The sequence below is a fragment of the Hyla sarda genome, chromosome 6 (assembly GCF_029499605.1).
Source record: "Hyla sarda isolate aHylSar1 chromosome 6, aHylSar1.hap1, whole genome shotgun sequence".
Lineage (NCBI taxonomy): Eukaryota > Metazoa > Chordata > Amphibia > Anura > Hylidae > Hyla > Hyla sarda.
The window spans coordinates 138,013,782-138,039,461 of record NC_079194.1 but is presented as its reverse complement, the minus strand read 5'-3'; the positions used below and the strand labels follow the sequence as shown (position 1 = coordinate 138,039,461).

Here is a 25,680-nt window from a genome sequence, read left to right as displayed (position 1 = left end):
GCCCTGAATGACCACTTTCTGCTGGCCATTCAGGGCTCTCAGCAGGGCATTTGAATTAGAAGTTATGAAAGTGAAACATACATCGCTGGGGAGCGGAGCAGTGGCATGCCGCCCGCTCTCCAGGTTAATTGAGACCTGATGCGATCAATCTCAGCCCCTGTACTACTACCCCAAAATGGAACAGACTCTGTTCCATGATGGCAGTAGTACCTGTGCTACATTAGTCTCTCCAGCTGCCTGCAGCTGGGGTAACTACTACTCCCATCATGGAAATGATGGACTTTTCCATGATGGGAGTAGTAGTAGTACCGCAGCACTGCAGGAGTCCCGGGTGGCTGCAGAGTAATGTAATTACATTTCCACACTGATTCTGCACCAATTCCGGATGTGTTTAAAATCTGCAGAATTCTGCACCAAAACAATTTGGATGCAGAGTTGATGCATGCTTTTACATGCTCTCGCTTTTTTTTTTTTTTTACATCTGATCATTCCCAATTTCCTCATCTTGCAAGGAGCAGACGTTGTCGCAGGGATTTCCCAGAGGTATCTGTCAAATTTTTTTGAGAGCCTCCTATAGATTTAGATGTAATTCTAGTTGAATCCAGTTTGTTCTATAATTGCCCAAAATGTTATCATTGTCACATCCCTTCGACAAATCTCCTGTCCAGACAAGGGCATATGTTACTCATGCTCTGTGTATAAAAAAGCTGAGGTTTATTCGACTTCTGCAGGAAATGTCATAGATAACAGCAGATTGAAGTGACGGAGGAGATGTTTAGCTGGGAGCAGCCATCTTGTCTTATACTTGGAAATTTGATTATTGTTTTATGAGTTAATTTCTTATTGTGTGTTTTCTTGACAGGACCCGGTTTTACGCCATGCAACCTCAGGACCCTCTTGTACTTTCCTGCATCCTGCTAAGTTTTTGCTACACCGTTGCAAAGGATATTATTCCACCAACTCCACGTGTGCAGCTCTCCTTCCGTGGTAAGACAAGATCATTCCAGCTCAGAAGTGGTTAATCCTCCATTTGTTATGATGGTTTCTCGGCTGCTCTGCGGGAGTTGTTCCGGGAGGAATGAGGGGAGAGGGGCGAGTATGGGAGGGAGGGTCAGCGCAATCAATGCAGGTTATGAAATCAGGAGAGAGACCTGTCTGTCATGTAGTGTGCGGCTTAGCAATTAACACCTTGCATTCCAGGTAGCAGTGTACAGTCTGCAAGACTGAGTGTTCTCCGATCTGTGGAGACTCTGAACTCTGATTTGTTTGGATGATATAAAAATCTACAGCTTAAAGATAGTACATTTACTAGAAAATCTGAGATTGGTTCATAGGTTAGCACATTAAGGTAAAGTAACATTTACAATGCAGAGATTGTAACAGTGGTATATTAACATACAGCAGATTTGCTTCCAGATTCGGTTCCATTATTAAATGGGGTTGATTTCTGCAAGCCTCATGTTCATGAATCCAACAGTTAGGGTCTATTCACACGACAGAGTTTCCGACTGTGGAATTCCACCTCAAATGAAAGCCCAATACACTTCTATGGTATACCGCACTCCCGTTGATACGTAATTTCTGCAGTGTCAACGGGAGTGCGGCATCCCATAGAAGTATATTGGGCTTTCATTTGAGGCGGAATTCTGCCAGTGGAATTCCGCTGGTGGAAAATCCCCCGTGTGAATAGACCTTTAGATTATGTTCACATAGTGGACATTCCACAGACAGCAGAATGCCGGCCTAGGACTGTTCGGAAATGCGCTGTCTCCTAGAGGGCAGTGCATTTTCTTGTGGACTCTGCAGAAAGAACAGACATCCGCACCCCACAGAAATATAGACTGTGCACACGGCGGAAATTCCACCATGTGCAGCAGAATCCCATTCTACTGCGGAATTCCGCACAGAAATTCCATCCAGTGAACATAGCCTAAGGGTATGTTCACATAGCGAAACTTCCTGTGGAATTCTGCAATTCCGTTCAGCAAGCTTATCTTTGCTGAGTGGAATTTCTATGGAATTGCAGAAATTCTGCTGTGTGAACATACCCTTACAGGAATTTTTGCAACGAATGTGTTGTGTGTAAATACATAGGGGGAGCCGTCAACAGCAGACACTTTCGTGAAACCTATCCCTATTTGCTGGAAGGTTCTCATGACCATACCAGTTACAAAGTAGGGATACCCTTTTAATACTAAACTGTTGTTATACTGCCAGCCTGGCTACTGTTATTTGTGCCACACACAAAAAAAATACCAAAGCCACTTGCTCAGTGGCTAAAATACAATACTGAACTCCACCCAATGGTAGTGCATTGCCCCAGTCACCTGCGCTGTGCATCACAAATAGTACCCAGTTCCTGCAGGGTGTTCTGATCTACGTCACTTCTGACAGTGAATAAGCAGACAGGACACAACATGTTTGGTCACGGTGGCCGATGTGAGGAGCATACATATTATGATGTGAGGAGCATACACATTATTGGCAATGACTTGTCTCCAGTGTTCATGGTAAATGAATGTTAAATATAAGAACAAGATAAAACTGCACTGTATCCTCTATAGCCGCTGCTGCCCCACAGCTTGTGTCCTGTATCTCCCTGTGACTTATCTTGCTCCTTGTTCATTCATTATTATCCTTTTGCTCTGTCTTTTATTGTTTCTTTTCTGTGTTCCTTTCCTCCTTCTTTTGCACACTTTCCATTATATGAATGGGGCTCCTGTAATATGAATTGGGGGTCCCTGGTTTCCTGTGTCTCCCTCCTCCCCATCACCATCTCCTTGTTACCCCCTGCTTCATTTTCCAGCATGTTCTTCTCCACGCTCCCCTCCCCTCCCTCTCCTGTAATGACTGAGTGTAGGGGGTCCCCTGACAGCCGCAGTACAAGCAGGTATAATTATCTGCCAATCTTGGGGCTTTCTCTCTCCCTCTAAGAGCTGCTTGTGGCTCACCAGCCTCCCCAACCTGATATTAGGCAAATGAAGTCCTACCCTTACCCCCTCCTCCTTCATGTGCTGTTTCTTCCCAGAGCTTTTCCACATTTGCATCTGCAGCATTCAGTCCAGGTAAATGACTTGGATTCCTACAAGTGTCTCCTTATCTCCCAGTTGGAGGCAATTACTGGAATCTGTACATGGGAATAGTTATGTTTTGTAGACTGTTCTGTCGCTGCGGTTTGCTGTGTAATGTAACAGCTCATTAATGAAGATTTTGCATTATACATGTATTTATACCCATTCGCCCCATATACTGCTTTGTATAAATGTATATTCTGGCAGTCATCTATGTTCACCTCACATGTAGAGCCTGTGCTCCACCCCAGAAATGTTTCTGTTCACTTGGTCTCTTTCCAAAATTCCTTTTAACTCTCCATCTCTGAAGGACTACTTGATTCCAAAACCTCTTTTTTCACACTGCCTTTCTTCACCATCACCCCCTTCTCGTCTCTCCCCTCTTCTTGTGCCGTGGTTTCCTCCTTCCTGCTTTCTACCTATTCCCCACCCCCCTTCCATCCCAATAAAAAGAACCAAAGCTGTTGGTTACTACTGTAGGGTACTTTGTACATGTGTGAACCCCACAGGTAAATCTTCTGCATGTTCTGTGGCCCCAGGTAATACACCACATGAGGCGTGATACCTCCAATCTACGTGTTGGTGTATATATGGCACAGGGTGTGATATTCCTATGGGTAATCCCAGGCATATGGCTGAATATGAGAGATTTAATTATATACATATGCTGTAATATCCCTTTAGGAAATGATGCACATATGTTGTCGTATTCCTAGAAGTAACATTCCACATGTGCCGTGATAATGCTAGGGATATTACTCAGGGATACTTCTCTTAATACTCTGCATGTGGTGTCGTTTCTGCCTCTGGAGGAGTGGGCTTAGGCTCCACATGTGCATATGCATTCTATTACTGCAGCACAATATCACTATAGAAAATCTGTGCTGTGTTAAACCAGCACAGCCACTGCTGGGAGGTTCTTGCAGGTCTGTACGTCAGGCCCTTTCCTTGGAAAGCCTTTCAGGTTGTGGTTTCTAAATCTTGGTTGAGTTGGCTCCTCTGTCTCTCTTCCTGCATCGACTGTTACATTGGGCCCTCTTGTTTCTGAACTATAGTTAACCATCACCCGCATTTGCATTCCTGACTCCTAAAATGCATGGCTTGCAGGATGACTCCTAAGCATAAACATGAACTCGCATAAGAAGAAAGAGTTGGAGCACTCACCTTATACACTTGTACTTGAGCAAAATAGCATCTTTATTGAGGTAGCTGGTAAACATACAGCAGGGAGGTGGTGACGGTCCGTATTGCCCACCGAGCTCTTATGAGAGTTCATGTTTATGCTATGATCCGTCAGTGAGCACCATATACCTGACACATCGAGAAGAAACACCGCAAGCACGGCTTCTGGTGATCCTGCGAGTGCAGGAGTATCCTATTGGTGTACTGAGTCTGGACAGTGTAGGGTTTTGTTTGCTTTGGATGACTCCTAAGCATGTTGTAGTTTCTTTCCGTTTTTGGTGTTTTTGATGTTTTTCAATATTTTGTTGCATTGCTGTTTGGGTCAGTTATACTAGTAGCAAAAGAACTTTCTTACACAAGATTTAGGATGATTTCAATTTTACGCAGTTCAGGCAGAGTCACACTGCTTCTGAGTTTCCTAGATATTGAAGTCAGCGAATGCTACGTGTGTACCTTTGTGATTTTATTTTTTTTTTGTGTTTTTTTTTTTTAATACAATGTGTACATTTAGCAAAGTAGCACCATACATAGCAGTCGTGCAGAATATTTTGTCACCATTGCTACAAAATGTGGGACGTGGAGGTCCCCACTTCTTACAAATTATTATTGTTTTCTCTGTCTTTGGAGTCCAGCCCTGCTGTGCCATTCAGTGCCATGCGAGCTGCAGTCAGGTAACGCTCCCTCTGACGAGTCCCAGCGAGGGTTTATTGACTATAAACACTGTAATGTCATTTACATGTTAATTATCTCCCGAGCATTACAAGACCATAATTAGAAGCTAATTGACACAGACAGGATGGTAATGGGTTTTCCTGGCACAATGATTTCCTATGGGTACCAGTGGGATGTGCAGCCGGCTGCCCCGCAGTGCTTGTTAACCAGTTCACGTCAAGAGCTGGTTACCTATTAACACTTCAGTATCAAGGTCAGTGAGAAGATCTTGTGACTTTTCCATGGTGTTATCCAAATAGCTTTATGGATTTGTCATCCTACCTATAACTAATTATGTTAACCTATTTGCTTCCTTCATTGGAATGAATGTTCTTGTTCTGTTGATGTGCTGCAATGTTGACACTGGCGACTGCCGACTACAAAATCATTTTTAAACAATTCCATTAAATATTACAACCCAATGGAGTAGGCTCAGTCAAATTACACTGCTCAAAAAAATAAAGGGAACACTTATACACAATGTAATTCCAAGTCAATCACACCTCTGTGAAATCATACTGTCCACTCAGGAAGCAACACTGATTGACAATCCATTTCACATGCTGTTGTGCAAATGGAACAGACAACAGGTGGAAATTATAGGCAATTAGCATGATACCCCCAATAAAGGAGTGGTTCTACAGGTGGTGACCACAGACCACTTCTCAGTTCCTATGCTTCCTGGCTGATGTTTTGGTCATTTTTGAATGCTGGCGGTGCTTTCACTCTAGTTGTAGCATGAGACGGAGCCTACAATCCACACAAGTGGCTCACATAGTCCAGCTCATCCAGGATGGCACATCAATGCGAGCTGTGGCAAGAAGGTTTGCTGCGTCTGTCAGCGTAGTGTCCAGAGCATGTAGGCGTTACCAGGAGACAGGTCAGTACATCAGGAGATGTGGAGGAGGCCGTAGGTGGGCAACAACCCAGCAGCAGGACCGCTACCTCCGCCTTTGTGCAAAGAGGAACACTGCCAGAGCACTGCAAAATCACCTCCAGCAGGCCACAAGTGTGCATGTGTCCACTTAAATGGTCAGAAACAGACTCTATGAGGGTGGTATGAGGACCTGACATCCACAGGTGGGGGTTGTGATTATAGCCCAACACCGTGCAGGACTTTTGGCATTTGCCAGAGAACACAAAGACTGGCAAATTCGCCACTGGCACCCTGTGCTCTTTACAAATGAAAGCAGGTTTACACTGAGCACGTGACAGAGTCTGGAGACGCCGTGGAGAACGTTCTGCTGCCTGCAACATCCTCCAGCATGACCGGTTTGGCGGTGGGTCAGTAATGGTGTGGGTGGCATTTCTTTGGGGGGGCCGCACAGCCCTCCATGTGCTTGCCAGAGGTAGCCTGACTGCCATTATGTACTGAGATGAGATCCTAAGACCCCTTGTGAGACCATATGCTGGTGCGGTTGGCCCTGGGTTCCTGCTAATGCAAGACAATGCTAGACCTCCTGGCTGGAGTGTGTCAGCAGTTTCTGCAAGAGGAAGGCATTGATGCTATGGACTGGCCCGCCCGTTCCCCAGACCTGAATCCAATTGAGCACATCTGGGACATCATGTGATTTCAAATGATAAGTTCATTCATTCAGATCTAGGATGTGTTATATTAGTGTTCCCTTTATTTTTTCAGGCAGTGTATTTAGCACCACAGACCATCCTTATTGGTGACCATTGTTTTTGGTCAGATTATTAATATCTGCTGTCACATTTTAGTTGTGAATTGGAATTTAAAAGGAGGAAGGGACTCTGAAATTAGTAAAGAAGTTCCTACAGACAATATTCAGGGCGGATTATCCTCTGCAGTGTAAATAAAGATCTATATTCGGAGAGGGGCAAGGATGCCCTGTTTATTGCTGGACAGGACATGATCTGTGTCTCCAATAATAATGTGTGATAAATAACACAGATATTTAACAAGCTGCTATTTGTTAGGACTCCTGTCCTCTTGATACAGCAGATCTTGCCTGGTTTTCTGCTTCAGGTAGATTAGCACCTGGAAGAAGTCAAAGGTCACAATTTGGCTTTATCTGATGTCAATCAGCCTCCGTAATCCCCATGCAATGGACTTTGGCTCTTTACAGGGAAAGATGGAAGTGACAGCTGCCAGTCATCCTTCAACTGATCAGCCCAAATGCATTGTGTCACATCAAAGGGGCAAGCCTGAGGAAGGGTTAAGTGAGTGGGTGTCTCCCATCTGTCAGCCCCTGTCATCCACAATGTGGCCAGGCTTAGAGCAAAGACCTGTGAGTTAGAGTTGGTGGGACACTGATGTATTTTAGTAAATGACCCCCCCCCCCCCCTCACAGGAGACCCTTCAGGTCACAAGTGATGGAGTGGTAGGTATTTTTCTTTAGAATAAAATAAGCATATGGCTCAAGCTTTGGGGGGGGGGGGGGGGGGCAGCGCTCTGATGTATTATGTGCCGCTTCAATAATCAGAGGCTGCAACACAAATATCCCCTAAAGTAGAAAAGAAAAAGAAGGCAAAAGACACAAAGGGAAATGCAAAGTGAGGGAATTAATAATATGTTGTGTAGTGAGCGCTCTGTGCCACTCTGTGAATATCGGGAGTTTTGTTATTTTAAGGTCTTGTGTGATGCAGAATAAAACTCAGAAGCAAATATTTAAAAATGTTTATATTTAAATTAAATGTGTGTGTGTGTGTGTGTATTTAAATAGCTGTGTATATTGTTCTTTTGAACGAAAGGCTGCAAATTTTGTCGCCTTTGTTAACCCCATAAGTGTTATTACCCATTTCCAGTGCTACCCAGTTGTTTTGGTGACCCCCACAAGTGTTGTTACTCAGAAGAGTAAAATTTGAAATACTTGTATATGGTGCCTCTAATAATTGAGGTGTAACGTGACAACGCCTGATCACAATCATAGCTCTGTCGGATACTGATACAGTAAGTGAAATTTCAGCTGGGCCGAGGATCTCGATGCACCGCGGTGGATAAATGATGATGTTTACCCAGTGTTCTTGTCTAGGACCAGGCTCCCTCTCCTGCTGTGTAAGGTCACATTGCTTGGCTGCAGAGTGTCAGTAAAGTGAACACTGCCCAGGATGCATCGACTCAGACTTATTATTTGTGGCTCAGTCTTGTTACTTTATTTATTTATTTTTTATAGTTGTAAGATCCTGGAGGAGGAGATGACCGGATTCCTCAATAAATCTCTGTAATATCTGTCAATGTCCTTGTTTTAGAAGTTTTGTATGTATATAAAACCGAAATCCAATGATGAAAATGGCTGCAAAAATGTCTGTCACTAGAGTAGCATTGTAAACTGAGATTAAATAAACTCCACCTCAAAACCGTAAGGCTAGGTTCACACTATGGAATTTCAGCCTTCAATTCCGCTTTGAAATTGCAGACAGAAATTCTGCTTACTAAAATGTACATGCGAATCAATGGGTTTTCCGTGCACCCATTCACACTGCGGAATTTTTTAAGCAGAATTTTAACTTTCAAATTTACTCCTGAAGAATGGTGGTGCTCTTTCTTCAGGCGGATTTCCACCACAGAATCCCATTGACTTTAACGGGACTCTCATTTGAAGGTGGATTTTTACCCAACGCGGAACGGATGCAGATTGGAAGCAGATTTCAGACGGAATTTCCGTATGAAGTTTAGAAGAAATTTTAACCTGGTTCTGGTCATGTGACCAAATGGTCCAAAAGGGGCCGAACCTTGGTCCTTAGTGAACTCCCAATGTTTTCTGCTTCAAATTTCCGTTTTGAATTGGGGGCTAAAAATCCGTCCGGAATAGGGGCATAATACTCGCGAAAATAACTAAATTCTGCTTGCAACAGAAAATAGGCTTTGGAGGTGGAAATTACTCTACCAAACTTTTGCAAGCAGACGGGAGGAATTTCAGTAGTGTGAACCTAGCCTTAGGGTCTATTCACACGGCAGAATTTCCGCTTGCGAAATTCTGCCTCAAATTAAAGCCCATAGACTTCTATGGGATTCTGCACTCTCATTCACAGTCCTGAATTTCCCCTTGCGGAAATCCGCAAGTGGAAATTCAGAAGTGTGAATGGGTGTGCGGAATCCCGTAGAAGTCTATGGGCTTTAATTTGAGATGGAATTCCGCAAGCGGAAATTCGGCCGTGTGAATAGACCCTAAGGCTAGGTTCACACTATAGAATCTCCAGATGTAAAAATTCTGTCTAGAGATTCCTAGTGCAGGTAGGACCGGGCTGACATTGTTGTCCCCAATAGATGGCTATGTCTTCCACGAGTAGATCTGCCTGAAGAATGAGCACCACCATTCTTCAGGCGGAAATTTTAAAGCAAATTTTCCGTTCACAAATTCAGCTTCAAAAATTACGAAGTGTGATTTGGTGAACAGAAAACACATTCACTAGCTTATTCATTTTAGGAAAGCGGAATTGCAGGCAGAAATTTCGTAGTGTGAACCTAGCCTTTGAGAGAAGGAAGCAGTTGCTTTCTCATCGATGCGGATTTGTATATAGATCAGTCTATGAAATGCTTGGATGACCACTCCTGTGGGCTGTAATGGTAATCACTAGTGACTGACGCCAATGTAGGATAAGGGATGACTAGAAAAGTAGTAGACTCTAAACGAGACTACTCTAAGGCTGAGGTCTTAAAGGAAGGTTTTGCATCTTCATGCCACCATTTCCTCGATAGTTTATTCTCCGATTGTGGTGCAGCTTCCAGAGCATTTCTTTCTGTCTCCATTTTTTGTGCTGCACGTTTGCAGTCTCCCCTCCTGAGCTGATTATCTGCAAGTTGTCCCTGAAAAGATAATTACCTGCCAGGAGGGATCATGTTGGTGTGCGCGAGGAAGCGTGAGTGTGTTAATGTTTGTGTGCAAGGAAGCATGAGTGTGTTAATCTGTGTGCGATTGAGCCTGTGTCTGCTGCTGGGAAGCCCCTGTTTGTACTATATATACACTCACTGGACACTTAAATAAAAAAAATTCCTGGAATACCCCTTTGACTATGCTACAGGGGCTGTAAAGTTAGTTTAGTTCATAATATAGTGTCTGTACCTGTGTGTGACGGTTTTCTCACAATTCTTATGTGATTTTCACCCCAATATTTATTTTTACCAGCATACAAAATGACTGTTGTCTCAGATTTTTCCCAGGTTGCAATGCGGCCGAGACCTGACTCACTAGTCAGCTGATGACAGGGAGCCTGTCTGCTTCAATGGGTAGAGGGATCAATCTGCAACTAATGCAACAGCTGTAGGCACCCTGATTGAAAACCACAGGTCTTTTGTTTCAATGGGTGGGGTGGCTGATGTGTGGGAGGGAGGAAAATGGAATTGTGGGATTTGTAGTAAAAAAAAAAAAGTTAAACGGGAAATACAAGTTCAAAAAAGCTAGCCACAGTATTATGCTAATCTCACAACATAGCCATTTAGCCCCAAGACAACTGCAGATCCTTCCTAAGCATGTCCATTACTGCCTGCCAGGTACGTACTAAAATCACCTTATGGTGGATAACCCCTTTAACTAGGTATACCATACCAGTAATGGGTTGGACCCCCTTTTGCCCTCAGAATGGCCTCCTATCTTTGTGGCATACTTTCTAAAAGGTACTGGAAACATTCCTCACAGCTTTTGGTCCGCATGGGCTTCATAGCATCACGCAGTTGCTGCAGATTTTTCAGCTGCACATCCATGATGCGAGTCTCCCATTCCACCTCATCCAAAGGTGCTTTAATGGACTGATGCTATGGAGGCTGTCGCATTCAAACAATACTCAATTGGTACTAAGGAGCTCTACGTGTGCCAAAAAAATGTATCCCCCCCCCCATACCATTACACCACCAGCCTGACCTGTTGATACAAGCCAGGATGAATTTATGCTTTCATGTTTATGGCAAATTCATAGTTTGGTGACACTCCCCTCTCTATACCGCCAATTTCATGTATTACATTACACGACATGATACCAGTATCCAGTATTAGCATTACAAATTTGTCTCACACATCCCTTTTGTTCTGCTTTTTACTCATTCTGACATCCACTGCTCAGGAAGGGGTGTGTCCTAGACAAGCACTGAGTTTTATGGATCTTACTGCAAAGGCTAGTGCTAATAAACACGCCAATTTTATTTCTAGCATGTGCAAAGACAAAGTCCAAAATTTCTCCATACCAGTTTCCCAACCAAGGTGTCTCCAGCTGCTGCAAAACTAAAACTCCCATCATGCCCAGACAACCAAAGGCTATGCGGGCATGCTGGGAGTTGTAGTTTTGCAACATCTGGAGTCATCCGGGTTGGTAAACACTGGAGTATTTAGTTATCCCTTCCTCCTATCCCCCATCCCTCAATACCAATGTTTTCCAACCAGGGTGCCTCCAGCTGCTGCAAAACTACAATTTCCAGCATGAGCAGACAGCTCAAGGCTGCTTGGGCATGCTGGGAGTTGCAGTTTTGCAACATTTGGAAGCACCCTCCTGGGGAGAAATTGCTCCACACAGTGCCACCAACCCCCTCCCCCCTCAGCTTTTAAAACTAATCTTACATGGATTCTTTAGGGTACAACTGCAGAATCCTGGGATAGACTAGAGGGGCAGGGGGCTTTTCCTCTTCCTGGACCTTGTGTGCCCAGCCCCTCCTCCTCTGCTTCTAGACTCCCAATGCAGGCAGAAGAAGGGGCGGGCCATAGGACATCGGGGGGCGGAACCTCAACATGGGTGAGTGACCTCAACACTCCACTGTCCCTCACTTCAGGCTGTTCCTCCTTCTTGCACTCTGGGGGAGATTTATCAAAACCTTTCTTGAGGAAAAGTTGCCCATAGCAACCAATCAGATTTCTTCTTTCATTTTTCAGAGGCCTTTTCAAAAATGAAAGAAACGATCTGATTGGTTGCAACGATCTGATTGGGGCAACTGGCCAAGTTTTTTCCTCTGCACAAGTTTTGATAATCTCCCCCACTATGTCACTGGTCCCCATACCATCCAGAACATTGTCTTGTCTGACTGCAGCATCATCCTCTTTCTCCCAGCTGAAGCACAGGCTGGCACAAAGTCCAGGAAGTGAGGGCAGAACTAAAGTTTATACCTAAATTTGCACCTTTCTTCAAAGTGTTGGGGCTGTTTTGAATCCTGGTTGCATTGCCACCATCTTGCCCACAAGTCATGCTACCTCTCTTAAAGTTGCTATCTTTGCTAGGGGATGCTCAATTGAAAGGCTTCTGTGTTACTACAGAAACCTAAAAACACCACTGGTGTTGTGGGTTGAAGGACTGACATGTCTTTGCTTATTGTAAAGCCTGTTTGTTGTAAGGGTGCGTTCACACTTCGGCGGGCGGAGATTCAGCCTGGCAGCTGCCGTTAGCGGTAGGACCCCACGCCACTGCGCCATCACCATTGACGGCTATGCAGTGCTCGCGGAATTCCACACAAAGAATTAACATGTTCATTCTCTGTGCTGAGCAATTTCAACAGCGGGCAATTGTTCAAACTGATGTAAAAGTTCACCGCGCGGAATTCAGCTAGCGGTATTCCGCAGGAATTGCATAGAACCATGATGGTTCGAAACGCATCAGCGTTTCTGATATGCTTTTAACCTGTTAAGGACCCAGGGCGTACGGGTACGTCCTGACATCCTGGTACTTAAGGACCCAGGACATACCTTTACGCCCGTGGGAATTTTGGTCCCCGCCGCGTGCTGGGCGGGGACCGGACCGGGGTGACTGCTGATATCGATCAGCAGGCACCCCGCACAAATGCCCAGGAGGGTAATTAGAATGTCGGCAATCGCCACATATCGCTGGTGAATTCACACCGACGATTTGCGCCGATCCCTGGTCATATCGGTCTATGGTGACCCGGAAAATAAGGGGGATCGGGGTTGTCCAAGACACCCACGATCCCCCTGAAGGGATAGGAGTGAGGTGGTAGGGGTGCCACCCCTCATATCCCTGCTATTGGTCTTATAGACGCGATGACCAATAGCAGATTGGGTGTGGGGGGCTAACTTTCGGTTTCCCCGTTCTTCACACCCACAATAGGCCGGGCAGAATTGAGAAACCGACAGGGAAGTCCACTTACCCATCGGCGGAGGCTGCGGGCGGAGGTCGGCGGGTGGCGATGACGTGCGGCTGGCTCCCTGGATCCTACGAAAGTCGGTGAGTTGCCTAGCAACATCTAGAGGGCTACAGTTTGAGAACATTATACAGTGGTCTCTAAACTGTAGCCCTCCAGATGTTGCAAAACTACAACCTCCAGCATGCCCAGACAGCTGTTTGGGCATGCTGGGATTTGTAGTTTCGCAACAGCTGGAGGTCTACAGTTTAGAGACGTCCACACATGGGGTATTTCCATACTCAAAAGAGATGTGGTTACACATTTTTGGGGGCATTTTCTCCTATTACCCCTTGTAAAAATTCAAAATTTGGAGGAAAACTAGCATTTTAGTGAAAAAAAATTTAAATCATTTACACATCCAAATTTAACGAAAAGTCGTCAAACACCTGTGGGGTGTTAAGGCTCACTGGACCCCTTGTTACGTTCCTTGAAGGGTGTAGTTTCCAAAATAGTATGCCATGTGTTTTTTTTTTTTTTTTTTTGCTGTTCTAGCTCCATAGGGGCTTCTTAAATGTGACATGCGCGCCCCCCCCCCCCCAAAAAAAAAAAAAACATTTCAGAAAAACTCTATCCAAAATCCCACTGTCGCTCCTTCCCTTCTGAGCCCTCTAGTGCACCCACCGAACACTTGACATACACATATGAGGTATTTCCTTACTTGAGAGAAATTAGGTTACACATTTTAGGAAGATTTCTCTCCTTTTACCCCTTGTAAAAATTGGGTCTACAAGAACATGCCAGTGTAAAAAATGAAAATTTTTAATTTTCTCCTTCAATTTGCTGCTATTCCTGTGAAACACCTAAAGGCTTAACAAACCTTTTGAATGTCACTTTAAATACTTTGAGGGGTGCAGTTTTTATAATGGGGTCATTTATGGGGTGTTTCTAATATGAAGGCCCTTCAAATCCACTTCAAAACTGAGCTGGTCCCTGAAAAATTTCGATTTGGAAAATTGCTGCTATACTTTGAAGCCCTCTGATGTCTTCCAAAAGTAAAAACATGTCAACTTTATGATGCAAACATAAAGTAGACATATTGTATATGTGAATCAATATATCATTTATTTGGAATATTAATTTTCCTTATAAGCAGAGAGCTTCAAAGTAAAAAAAAAAATAAAAAAAAGCAACATTTTAAATTTTTTCATCAAATTTTTTACCAAGAAATGATGCAAGTATCGACAACATTTTACCACTAACATAAAGTAGAATATGTCCCGAAAAAACCATCTCGGAATCAGAATGAAAGGTAAAAAAAAAACCTGGTCAGATGTGCAAAAAATGGCCGGGTCCTACACTGAAAATTGTCTGTGTCCGTAAGGGGTTAAAACCACCTTATTTTTGGTTTTCATCATTTTAATTGTGAAATACATTTTTGGACTTTTATACAACTTTTTTTTGGGAGCTGGAACCTTCACGTTTTTTGTTACGGACCTGTTCACACCAAGTATGCGGCTTGGATACCTGTTCCGTGCTTCCTGAAACATTAGAAGCTCCTCCAATTCAGAGTGTTCATAAGGCGGTGAGCTGGTCTTTTCAATATTTACCTATAGTGCGAATGCACCTAAAAGAGAGAATCAAAGAGAGTCATACGTTCTATGGGGGAGATTTATCAAAACCTGTGCAAAGGAAAAGTTGCCCAGTTGCCCATAGCAACCAATCAGATCGCTTCTTTCCTTTTGCAGAGGCCTTGTTGAAAATGAAAGAAGCAAGCTGATTGGTTGCTATGGGCAACTGGACAACTTTTCCTCTGCACAGGTTTTGATAAATCTCCCCCATAGGTGGACTCTGAAAAATGAAAATGTTGTCTAGATAAACTAGTCAAAATGGGGGGGAGGAGATTTAACAGTACCTGTCTAGAGGGAGACTGGTGCAGTTACCCATAGCAACAGATCAGATGACTTCTTTCATAAAAAAATCCTCTAAAAATGTAAGAAACAATCTGATTTATAGGCAACTGCACCACTCAACCTATTCACAGGTTTTGATAAATCTCCCCCAAATGGCTGGCCCAACCTTTCGGCCATGCCCGCAGCCATTAGCCAAGGAGCCCTTCTGATAGTTGTGCGTGTGACGTAACTGACGGTCTGTCCAAAAATTAGGACTGTCCTACAAGCAGCTGTAAGCAAAGCCATTTTTGAGGCTAGTAAGACCTGGGCATCATTACTGGCACTGATTCCCTTTCTGCTCTGCTTTAATGAGCATAAATAGTAGCAGACCTGCTGCGTCTGCAATTTTGAATTAAATATTTTTCATGGTATCATTTGTAGAGGATGTGCCTGTGATTGACAGCAATGCAGGACTATATGTTTTGTATACCAATGTAATTTCGTTAAAAAGAAAGCCTCTTTTGACTGATGTTCCAAAGGCCATTTGAGCAAAATCCCTCATGTCTGAAGTATCAGCTAGTGCCCACCTCTGTGAAAAGGGTTTAATTAGGGCTCTGCCCGCGGACCCCACTTTAGCCATCTGTAGTTCACTGTGTCTGCCCCTCTTAGAGGAGGATCCAACTCCCAGTCCACCTTTTTATGTGGGAATTCTGTGGTAAAGCAATCATTTTCTGCAGGCTGCTGTGAGACCTTGCACTTAAACAAGCCAAACTCTCTGAGGAACTCCTACCTCTATTTATTTGGTTGAAGAGGCTGGAAGGATTGTGTACGTTTTCCCTAAAACGTGGGTTACTACTGCTATAGTCATGTCTAGGTCTGACTGGGAGCTATCTGAGGGGAGTGCTGCCTCACTGAGTGGGGATATCATTTTAGCCCACCATAAGATGCAGCTATAGAGTATGCGTCTTCTTCCATCGGGGGCTTACCCATGTGACCGCTACTGCTACCGAGTGCAGTATGACAGACTTCCTCCCGAAGAACAAATTTTGATCCTTTCTCAAGCATGCATAAATATACAGAATGTTCCTGTGTTTTTCTATGTACATGCCTATACATGTCTATCTGTCTTGCCATGTATATGTATGTTGTTGTTCTGCGGATTTTTCACTGTATCTTATGTGAACAACTGTTAGAACTGACATACAATATTTGCACCTTAATGACCAATGCACAAATCTCCCAATGATCAGGCTCATTAATAAATCTATTCCTGATCATTACAGAAACTGTCAGAACTATAAATCACAGGAACTTTTTTGAAATATATATATTTTCTTATAATCCAAGCAATACAGTAATTTAGTATGTGATGTCATATGCCAAGTGTACAGTCTTGCTGAACATTTGTGTATAACACGTGATAGTATACATGGGTATTTTGTTTACAAGTTTATTGGTTCGTACCTCTTTTTAGGGTGTTGGCGCAATGAGTTAAAAAGTCGCAAAGGAGGAACCATACAAAGTGGTGTACTGAAGTGACATTTAAAAAAAGTGTACTAGCATCATATTTGTCACTTGCCATGCAATCCTTTAATACATTTGGTGCATGTACACATTACCACCACACAAATAAGGCTAGCTTCACACTATGGAATTCAGCCTAAGGATTTCGGTAGAAGGAATCCACTCCGCAGACAGCCGTCTATGGGGATACCAATGTACGCGCCACTCGGAAGACCAGAGCGGAACCTAGCCTAAAGGTTTTATCTACATCACCCTTGATAAATACCCCCCATAAACCATGCCTTTCTGTGAGATCAGTAAGTGATTTTTTTCTGATGACCAGGAACAATAGCCTCATACAGTTCTGTGAAGGTAGCGTGACCCTTCACTGTAGTTACAGAGTTGTACTTTCAGTTATTCTCGGTCTGGATCCCGTAAGAGGAAAGCAGGAAACCTTCTTTAGGTCATGGCTTGAGGACGTTCTCTCCTTTTCATTCTTTGTCCTTGACGTTTCTTTGTGATTCTTCATGTCTCCTGGTGACTACACGCAGTTCTCATTTCTTGCACTCAAGTGGTAAGGTGTGGAGGATGGGCGATACCAGGGGAAGTGGAGCAATCCATAAAAGTTACTCAGGATTTCCTTTAACAGGGAGTAACTTACCGATCAGTTCTGTAAATCCAGCAAATAATGGAAACAATTTTAATATCTTTATCTCTAGATCCTAAGCTCTTGGAGCTAAGCCCAAAATGGTGCATTGAAGCTTATAATGTTTGATACAGTCTTCTAACGCCCTCCATTGAATTCTGTATTACCTCTGAAATCTACACAGTATTCTTTTCCTCTGTGTGATAGTTTGGGGTGAGTGGGCATAGATTTGGCAATAGCTCTTTCTTTGCTCCCAGTAACTTCCTAAAAGGTCTCAGAGGTCACTGACCTTTTCCTGCTATTGTCCACTTACGTGGATTAACCCAAGGATTAGCACCCTCTGATCTGTCCCTACATCATAGGGACTCGCATAAAAAAATCTAAATCTCTTTATCTGAGGAGTCAACTTCTAACATCCATATTATTTGTCTTACGAATCCTGTCATGTGGAGGGAGATGCCCTGGGCTAAAGGGGGATGCTGTTTGTATACACAATTAACACACCTGAACAGAGCTAGGAGGCAAGGTACTGGGCAAGGTACTCTCCTACAAGGAGGCTTTCCAGCCTCCTTGTAGGAGAGAATAAGAAGATTCTTTTTTCCTTTTACCCTCAGATTATGATTATCTGTGATTTTAAAGGGGTACTCCGGGATACAATTTCATTTGCTTTTAGCATACAGCTCAGAATGCTTGCATGTGTAATTACAGGTGATATACTGAGTGACTGTGTGATGTATTGAGCCCTTATCTTCCTGATGCCAGGGCCCAATACCTCATTCACACGCTCAGCCAATGACCGGCCAAGGCAGGACATCACTGTGACCCACGATTAGTCAGTTGACCACAAGAAGCAGGAAGAAGACCGCATCAGAGGCAGGGAGCAGGGCACTGGAGGCATGCACAGCCTATTGTATTAGGGTAATTCAATTTCGTAATGCTGACATGAGATATTAAATCACTTATTTTGTTGGAGTGCTGCGCCTGTATCTGGTTTTTATCTTGGATGGACTCTGATCAAGTCCTTTGGGATGCTGGCACCAATTTTTTGGTTGGACTGGATAAGTAGTGCTGCTTTATTTTGGGATTATATATATATATATATATATATATATATATATATATATATATATATATATACATACACACACATACACTCTCTTGCTTGTATGCACACATACATATACTGCACCTATATGAGTGCAGGTCTGTTTAAGTCCCGCACATTAGGTTGGCAGTACAGTTCCCCCCATATTAGGTGCAGTATAGTTCCCCCACATTAGGTGCAGTACAGTTCCCCCACATCATTAGGTTGGCAGTACATTTCCCCCACATACATACAGCCTTCAGCCATATACAGTGTATGGCTGGAGGCTGTATGCCTGTGTACTGCCCCACTTCAGTGTTCCGACCACCACTCCTCCTGCTGGTGACTTACCATGCACACGCGTGCGTCCTCCTTGATGCTACGCTCTGCTCTTCTCCTATGGGCGCACGCACGGGACGTCAGTGATGTCCCTGCGTGCGCTACCTCCCGGCAGCCCCTGCGTTTTTAAAGTTAAAGCAGGGCCACAGAAAGGTAACCAGGACATCCTTGTGTCCTGAAATGATCTTTCGGGACACAAGGATGTCCCAAATGTGAAGAGGGTCCCCTGCGGGCTGCTCAGTGGCGGATCCCCTCCCCTGGGCTTGATTAGGGTGTTCCCAGGCACACCCTGTGCGCACGCCTATGTATACACTGGAAATCCTCCATTCTACTCTGCCTAAGATCTTCTCTCAATCTATTCTAACAGTGCTGAAATCCTTTCAGACAAGTTGTTGTGGTCATTTCAGTATGTGTGTTATATAATTCTGTGTGTAATGCTTTGGAATATAATAGAGGTAGAGGATCCATTGATTAGCAATATTCTTCTCTTTGGATGACAAGCGAGTCAAGTGACCACATGTCTGCATTATGTGCCAGCATATTTTCTCTGTGGACAAACACCAATCTCCTAAACATTTTATTGTTATGTTTTGCCTGTTTTTGCTGAGACCTAAATGACACTGATGTCATATACTACAGGAGTAGCTCATTTTTTTTTTTTTTTACCTTTGTCCTACAGGGGAAAATTTAAATGCAGGCTCCAACATGCTGATATTATGGTAGTCCACCATAAGTTGATTTTAGTATATATGTGGTGTCCCAGCGCTTCAATTTTCCTGTGGCAGACCTGCGGCACAGGCATTGCCCCCCCTTCCCCCCCTAAAGGACTGGTGATTATTGTCATTGTGCTCAAGCACTCTATCAGATTTTTATTACATTTTCATGATTACTATGTTTTCTGTTGTTTATATCGGTGTTATACCTTTAAGAGAGGAGCAGTGCAAGCCCATGTGACCATGTATGCCCAATGGGAACCCCTAAATTGCTGGCTTGTGGGGAACCCAGAACAAAATCTTATCTCAAGTCTTATCCAGTCATTCAGCAAGGATCACTCGCACAGAGGAAATTCAAGCCTTGGCGGAAAAGCTACAGGACCTTGTCAGATCCCTAGCAACCTGGAACAATCTTCAGTCTTATATCAAGTCAGTATTAATCTTTTGGGGGAAAAGCACCATAAGTCCCAGCAAGGCAACAGGGCTCCCAAGGGGTTACATTGCATCCTCTCCACTCTGCTACATACAGTTGGCATGTAATAACATCTGCACCTTGCTCAGTAAAAGGCAGTTATCCGTAACCCGATGTCGGTGTGTTTCTTTACTCCCCGTGTTTGCCCCAGGAGAAGCTGTCCCCAACCTCGGGATAACGGTGCCCTGGCGTCACAGTGATAAGGTATTTCCTAGCATCTCCGTGGCTACCACACATGCCTGTCATGGTACAAAGTATTGGTGCAGGTTTGACGTATCTTCCAGGCCAAGAAAGATTTGTGCTGTTAGGGTGTTAACGCACAGACTATTTTTTTGACACATTGTTACAAAGCCCTCAGTTGCTGGAGTTGGGCTAGGTTTCCAGCCCCTGGGTGTAAAACACATAATAATACATCATTTAGTTAGCAGAGATCCTGAATATGGTAGCATTAAAACATTGGACCTTATTTACTAAGAATAGAGTGTAGGTTTCTTTGTGGGTTTTAATTCCCTACAATTTATTTTCCACGGTATTTACTAAGGTTTCCCTACAGTTTCCACTTTCCCTACATTTTGCTTTTTTTTTTACACCTGCTCTGATCTGTAAGGGTTTCCTCAGCTCAAGTCCACCACATTTTATGTGGAAACCTTAGTTAATATGTTGGGTTTTTGTGAAAATGTCGGGAACACGCCCCTTTATGAGACATGCCCCCTTTTCCTGGCAGCCACGCCCCTTTTCAGGTTTTCTTAGCAAAATGCAGAGTTAGTCGGGTTTTGTCAATTCTGACACAAATTCTGGCACAAAATCTGACGCAGACAGAATTTCTAGCGCAATGCGACAGAATCTGGCGCACAACCCGACAAAACATTTGCAATAGTAAATGAGGGCCATTGTATGGTATCTATCTATAAGGGCCATCTATAAGGTACCTATACACTTAAAGTGGTAATCAACCATAAGGTGACTTTAGTGCTTACCTGCCAGCCAGTAATGAACATGCTTAGAAAGGATACATGCTTGTCTTGGAGCTAAATGGCTATGTTGTGAGCCCACCATAATGCTGCTGCTTTTTTGTGAACTGGCTATTTCCTGTTGGAGTTCCTTTCCTCCAACTACAAGTCCCAGGATCCCTTGTTTGTAAGTGTAAAGTCACTTTTCTTACTCCTACACATCAGCTACCTCACCCATTGCAGCACAGCTGAGTACCCTTGCATGCTGTGCTGTGATTGAAACTACGATTCCCCTGTGTCTAGCTTTAATTTATATGAACTTTAATAGTTCATGAGGGCAATTGTATAGGACATTAAGAGCTAGTGAGCATTACAGATGATGGGTGCCATTCATGTTGCCAAGTCGCAAACAAAAAAAAAAGTGTTTAAAATGGTTCAGCCTTGTAAAATGAATGACCTATCCTCAGAATATATCATCAATATTAGACACAGGGGTCAGACTTCTAGTACCCCTGCCAATCAACTGTTTGAAATGGATGTGGTACCCACATGAGTGCCATGGCCCCTTTAGAATATACTGCTGCAAAACCATTGGATCACTGTATTTTTAATAGTGGTAATGCAAGGTACTGCAGCATTTTTCCTTTGATTTTCTGATTTTTAACCTTCACGTCCTTGCTGTGCTTTCATTTACAATCCTCCACTCTTAGTAGAATATCACTGTCTACACCACGTAGTACTTGCATGGTCCTAGGTAGTATGCCATGATTGAATCTGAGAGCTCAGCAGTGAGTGCAGCCCCTTTACCTGCCCCTTCCTCATGTAACGTAACCTACTAGTGCACAATACTACTGGGATGTCCTGTGTTATTCTTGGCTGCGCTGACGTAAGTGTGATGTGGCTATAATTTTTTTTAAGCCTTGTTTCCTTCTGCTCCTTATTAAAAATAAAATCTTTTTATGAATCAGCCCATTTATTGTGCGTTTCCGTCTCCACTCTGGCAGCTTCCCCAGACATGAGACCCCCCCTCCCCATGTTGCCACTGCATGTCTTGTCCAGTCCAACCTAATCTGACCTTATTTACCCATCATGCACTGGTCGTTTGTTGGCTGTGACCTACACTGTTACCTGAAGCCAGATGCAGATGGTGCAAGTGTTCCTAAAGATTTGACATAATGGCAAACAGTGTTTAGTATTCTCTTGATACAGATGTTGTCAATGGAATGATAATTTGCTACAGAACAAAGAAGGCAGAGTTATGCCGAGTAGTCTTGTACATTATATGTATGGTGTGGTACAGTGAGCAGGGAAGGACTCTGATTTTGGGGCTGAGATGCGACATTTCCCGTCTCCAGGTCTGCGGTTAGTATATGTGTGTATGATTTGTAACAGGCACAGGCTGCCATGAATGAGGCTTGTGTATGCGCTGCTGTGACCCCCAGGGAGGTTAAGGAAACACTCTGGTTGCATGTGTGTGGTCTCCAGTGCACAATGATGACTTTGGTTAGGCAGGAGTGGGGTGTGTGCCCAGGTCCAGGTGTGCCCAGACGGCCTCACTTTAATCAAGGCTGGGCAGTAAATAGAAAACATCCATTTCAATGCAAAATTTTGCGTAAGGGATCCTTTTGTTTAGGCGTTTGCAGCTTCCATTAGAGGAATATGAGAGGCCTGAGCTGTATGAAGACTTATTTTTGGTAAAAGGAAAAAACAGATAAAAAGATAAAACTGTATTAACTATAAGGAAATCACTCAAGATCAATATGGCAACATGGACAGTTGCTCAAGGGCCCCCTCTGCACCCAGAGCCCAGGACTTTAGTCCTGGCACCCCAGATCCCAGGACTGTAGAACACCACTGTTAAAGGCTGCATGCAGCTGTATAAAGGCCACGGGAGCCACACAGGATGTCAGCGCCCAGGTGTAGCCACACACGATGACGTCACTCTTTCCTGAACAGAGGAGGCAGGAGAAGTCCCTGCTAGGAGAGATTAGTGGTGGTTTTTTGTTTTTGTTTTTTTGTTATGCAAACTTGAGCATTGTTACTTGGCGTGGAGGGGTGTATGTAGGGGGCTTACTTACTGTGGAGGGGGGGTGGACCCACCAGGGCCCTATCTACCTACTGGAACAGCCCTACCCACCTACTTAATATTGGGACTTATTTTATCATCGTACATATCCACCTAATTGGTTTGGGGGGGGGGGGGGAGGGGGCATATCTACCTATGTGAGGTAACTATCTACTAGTAGTGCTTGCCTATCATGGGCCCTAACATGCTTACCTACTTAAGGAGGGAGACATGCTTTTAAGGGTTTGTACAGGGATAAAAAAATTGTCTGGGGCTCAGGGGGGCTTAAAAATGAAAAAGCTGTACTCTCCTCCTTCGATCCCCCATGGCATTTGCGTGGATGTTCCCTGTCCTCTGCTAATCACTGTTACTTCCTGCTGATGTGTCATCCCCACCGGAACGGTCCCAGCTCAGCCATTATCAATCATTGGCTGCAGTGGTGCCCCACCTTAGTTAGTGCTTTTCGGAAACGACACTTATTGCAGGGACGATACATCACCAAAAACCAGGTAGCTGTGATGAGCTGAGGATCAGGAGTGTAAGCACCACAGCTGTGGAGGATCAGGGGAGGTGAGTATAGCTTCATTATGTATGTTCAACCCATTCAGCCATTCAGTGAAATCTCTCAAAAAGACAACCCACTTATCCAGACCTGTATAATGTGGTGTGTTTTTTGGTTGTTGTTGTTGTTTGGTTGTTGTTGTTGTTGTTGTTTTGTTTAGTTTATTTACTTTTAGGCCTGGACAATCCCTTTTAATGAGGAAGACCTACCTCCATACTTAATGGGGGAAAGGGGCCTACCTACCTACATCCTCATTGTGTGGGGCACAAAAGGGGGTACAATTATCCTGTGTGGGACATCATTGGAGACATAATTACCATCTAAACTTCATGAATGGGACATTTGTGTAGGTTGAGAAACGATTAGGAACGTTTAGGAACAGTGCAGAGCCGAACATGTTTGTCTGGCAGTTGTAGTTTTGCAACAGCTGGAAGCACACTGGTTGGAAAATGTTGGCCTATAGTATATAGCATGTGACACTGTTCTTGGTATGATATTTCAGCATTTGGGCCCCACTTTTAATTTTTGCATATGAAATGAATGGAGCTCGTGCGGATAGGGTATAAGTTAATTCTGGCTGCAGTACCCCTTTAACAAATGAGGAAATATTAGTTCAAATACAAGTAAAGATAGAAAGTACGTCATAGGATAAGATATCAATAAAAAATTTACATTGATATATTTTACACCAATAAGACTGAATATAACCTCTCCTAATTAAAGTCTGAATTGCATTATAGTCTTTAAAGGTGTTATCAAAACGTGTTTTTTTTTATTTATTTTTTTTAACTACATTATCTAACTTAAAAGTGTACACCCCCTCACTTTTTTGTAAATATTCTATTATATCTTTTCATGTGACAAAAGACAAAACTGAAGAAATGACATTCTGCTACAATTTAAAGGAGTGAGTGCACAGCCTGTGTAATAGTGTTTAATGTTACTTTCCGCTCAAAATAACTCAACAGACAGCTATTAAAGGGGTAGTCAAGCAAAAAACAACTTATCCCCAATCCATAAGAGAGGGCATAAGTGTCTGACAGCGTGGGATCTGACCACTGGGACCCCCTGCGATCTCCCGCCCGGTGCTTCGCCTCTCTGAGAAGAGTGCAAGCTACAGACGACAGACGCTCCATGTTGGAATCCATGTTGGAATACTGCTCTGCGGCCCAATCTCTGAAGAGAGGGGATCATGCTCTGCTTCAGTATGTCACAGTACATGTTGGCATTCATGGTTCCCTCATTGAACTGTAGCTTCCTGGTGCCAGTAGAACTCATGCAGCTCCAGACCATTACAATCCCACAACTATGCTTAACTGTAGGCAAGACACACTTGTTTTTATACATCTCACCTGGTTGCCGCGACACATTCTTGATACCATCTGAACCAAATAAGTTCATCTTGGTTTCATCAGACCACAGGACGTGGTTCCAGTAATTCATGTCTTTAGTCTGCTTGTCTTCAGCAAACTGTTTGCAGACTTTCTTTTGCTCCATCTTTGGGAGATCCTTCCTTCTGGGATGACAGCCATGCAGACCAAGTAGATGCAGTGTGTGGCATATGGTCTGAGCACTGACAACCTGCCTCTCCATTTCTTCAACCTCTGCGGCAATGCTGGCAGCTCATGTATGTCTATTTCCCAAAGACATCTGGATATGATGCTGAGCATGTGCACTCAACTTCTTTTGTCGACCATGGCAAAGCCTGTTCTGAATGGTACCCGTCCTGTAAAACCGCTGTATGATCTTGCCCGTTGTGCTGCAGCTTCGTTTCAGGGCCTCGGAAGTCTTCTTATATCCTAGGCCATCTTTATGTAGAGCAACAATTCTTTTCTTTTTTTTTAGATCATTAGTCTTTTGCCGTGATGTGCCATGTTAAGCTTCCAGTGACCAGTATTAGAGAGTGTGAGAGCAATAACACCAAATTGCTTCCCTCAGGCTCTGGTATCAAGTGGTACCAGCTGCATCCGCTGACACTCAGCTTATCGTAGCTACAGATTATAGCGTCTGCAGCTAATGTAGCACATTGCCTTTTCACCAATAACAGGCCGCAGCGGTGTCCCACCTCAGTCAATGATTGTCGAAGCAGCTGTGTTCTACATTGGCTGCAGACGCTATGATCTGCAGCTACAAGAAGCTGAGTATCAGTGGCTGCAGATGGGAACACCTGATTCTGGAGCCCGGCAGGAAGTGACGGAGGTACCTATAAGCTTTTATTTTTTTGCAAGACTAGGTGCACAGGTAAAAAAAAATTATAATTTTGACCTATACCCCGTCTGTCTACCTATACCTTCTAAGAACCAATAAAAATCCTTTCTATTGTAGACTCAAACAATGAATACTATAAGGAGTTAAGAAAAGAAAGAACAATATATAACCTACAAACGCCTTAGGCGTACCACAATATAACCACCACACCAATAATGATACTAAAAGTAAGGTAAAATATTTTATCTCTTTATTACATGATAAA

General features: G+C 43.7%; 1 protein-coding gene across 6 annotated transcripts in view; it reads left to right on the top strand.

Annotated features, from left to right (window-relative positions):
- Nucleotides 1–25,680, top strand: part of SEMA3F (semaphorin 3F) — a 100,082-nt gene that overhangs the window by 45,292 nt on the left and 29,110 nt on the right. For all 6 annotated transcript variants that reach the window (XM_056525194.1, XM_056525192.1, XM_056525193.1 and 3 more), the window contains exon 2: nucleotides 863–987. In XM_056525194.1, the coding sequence (XP_056381169.1) occupies nucleotides 879–987 (109 nt within the window). In that variant the 5' untranslated portion in view covers nucleotides 863–878. The remainder of the gene's footprint in view (nucleotides 1–862; nucleotides 988–25,680) is intronic.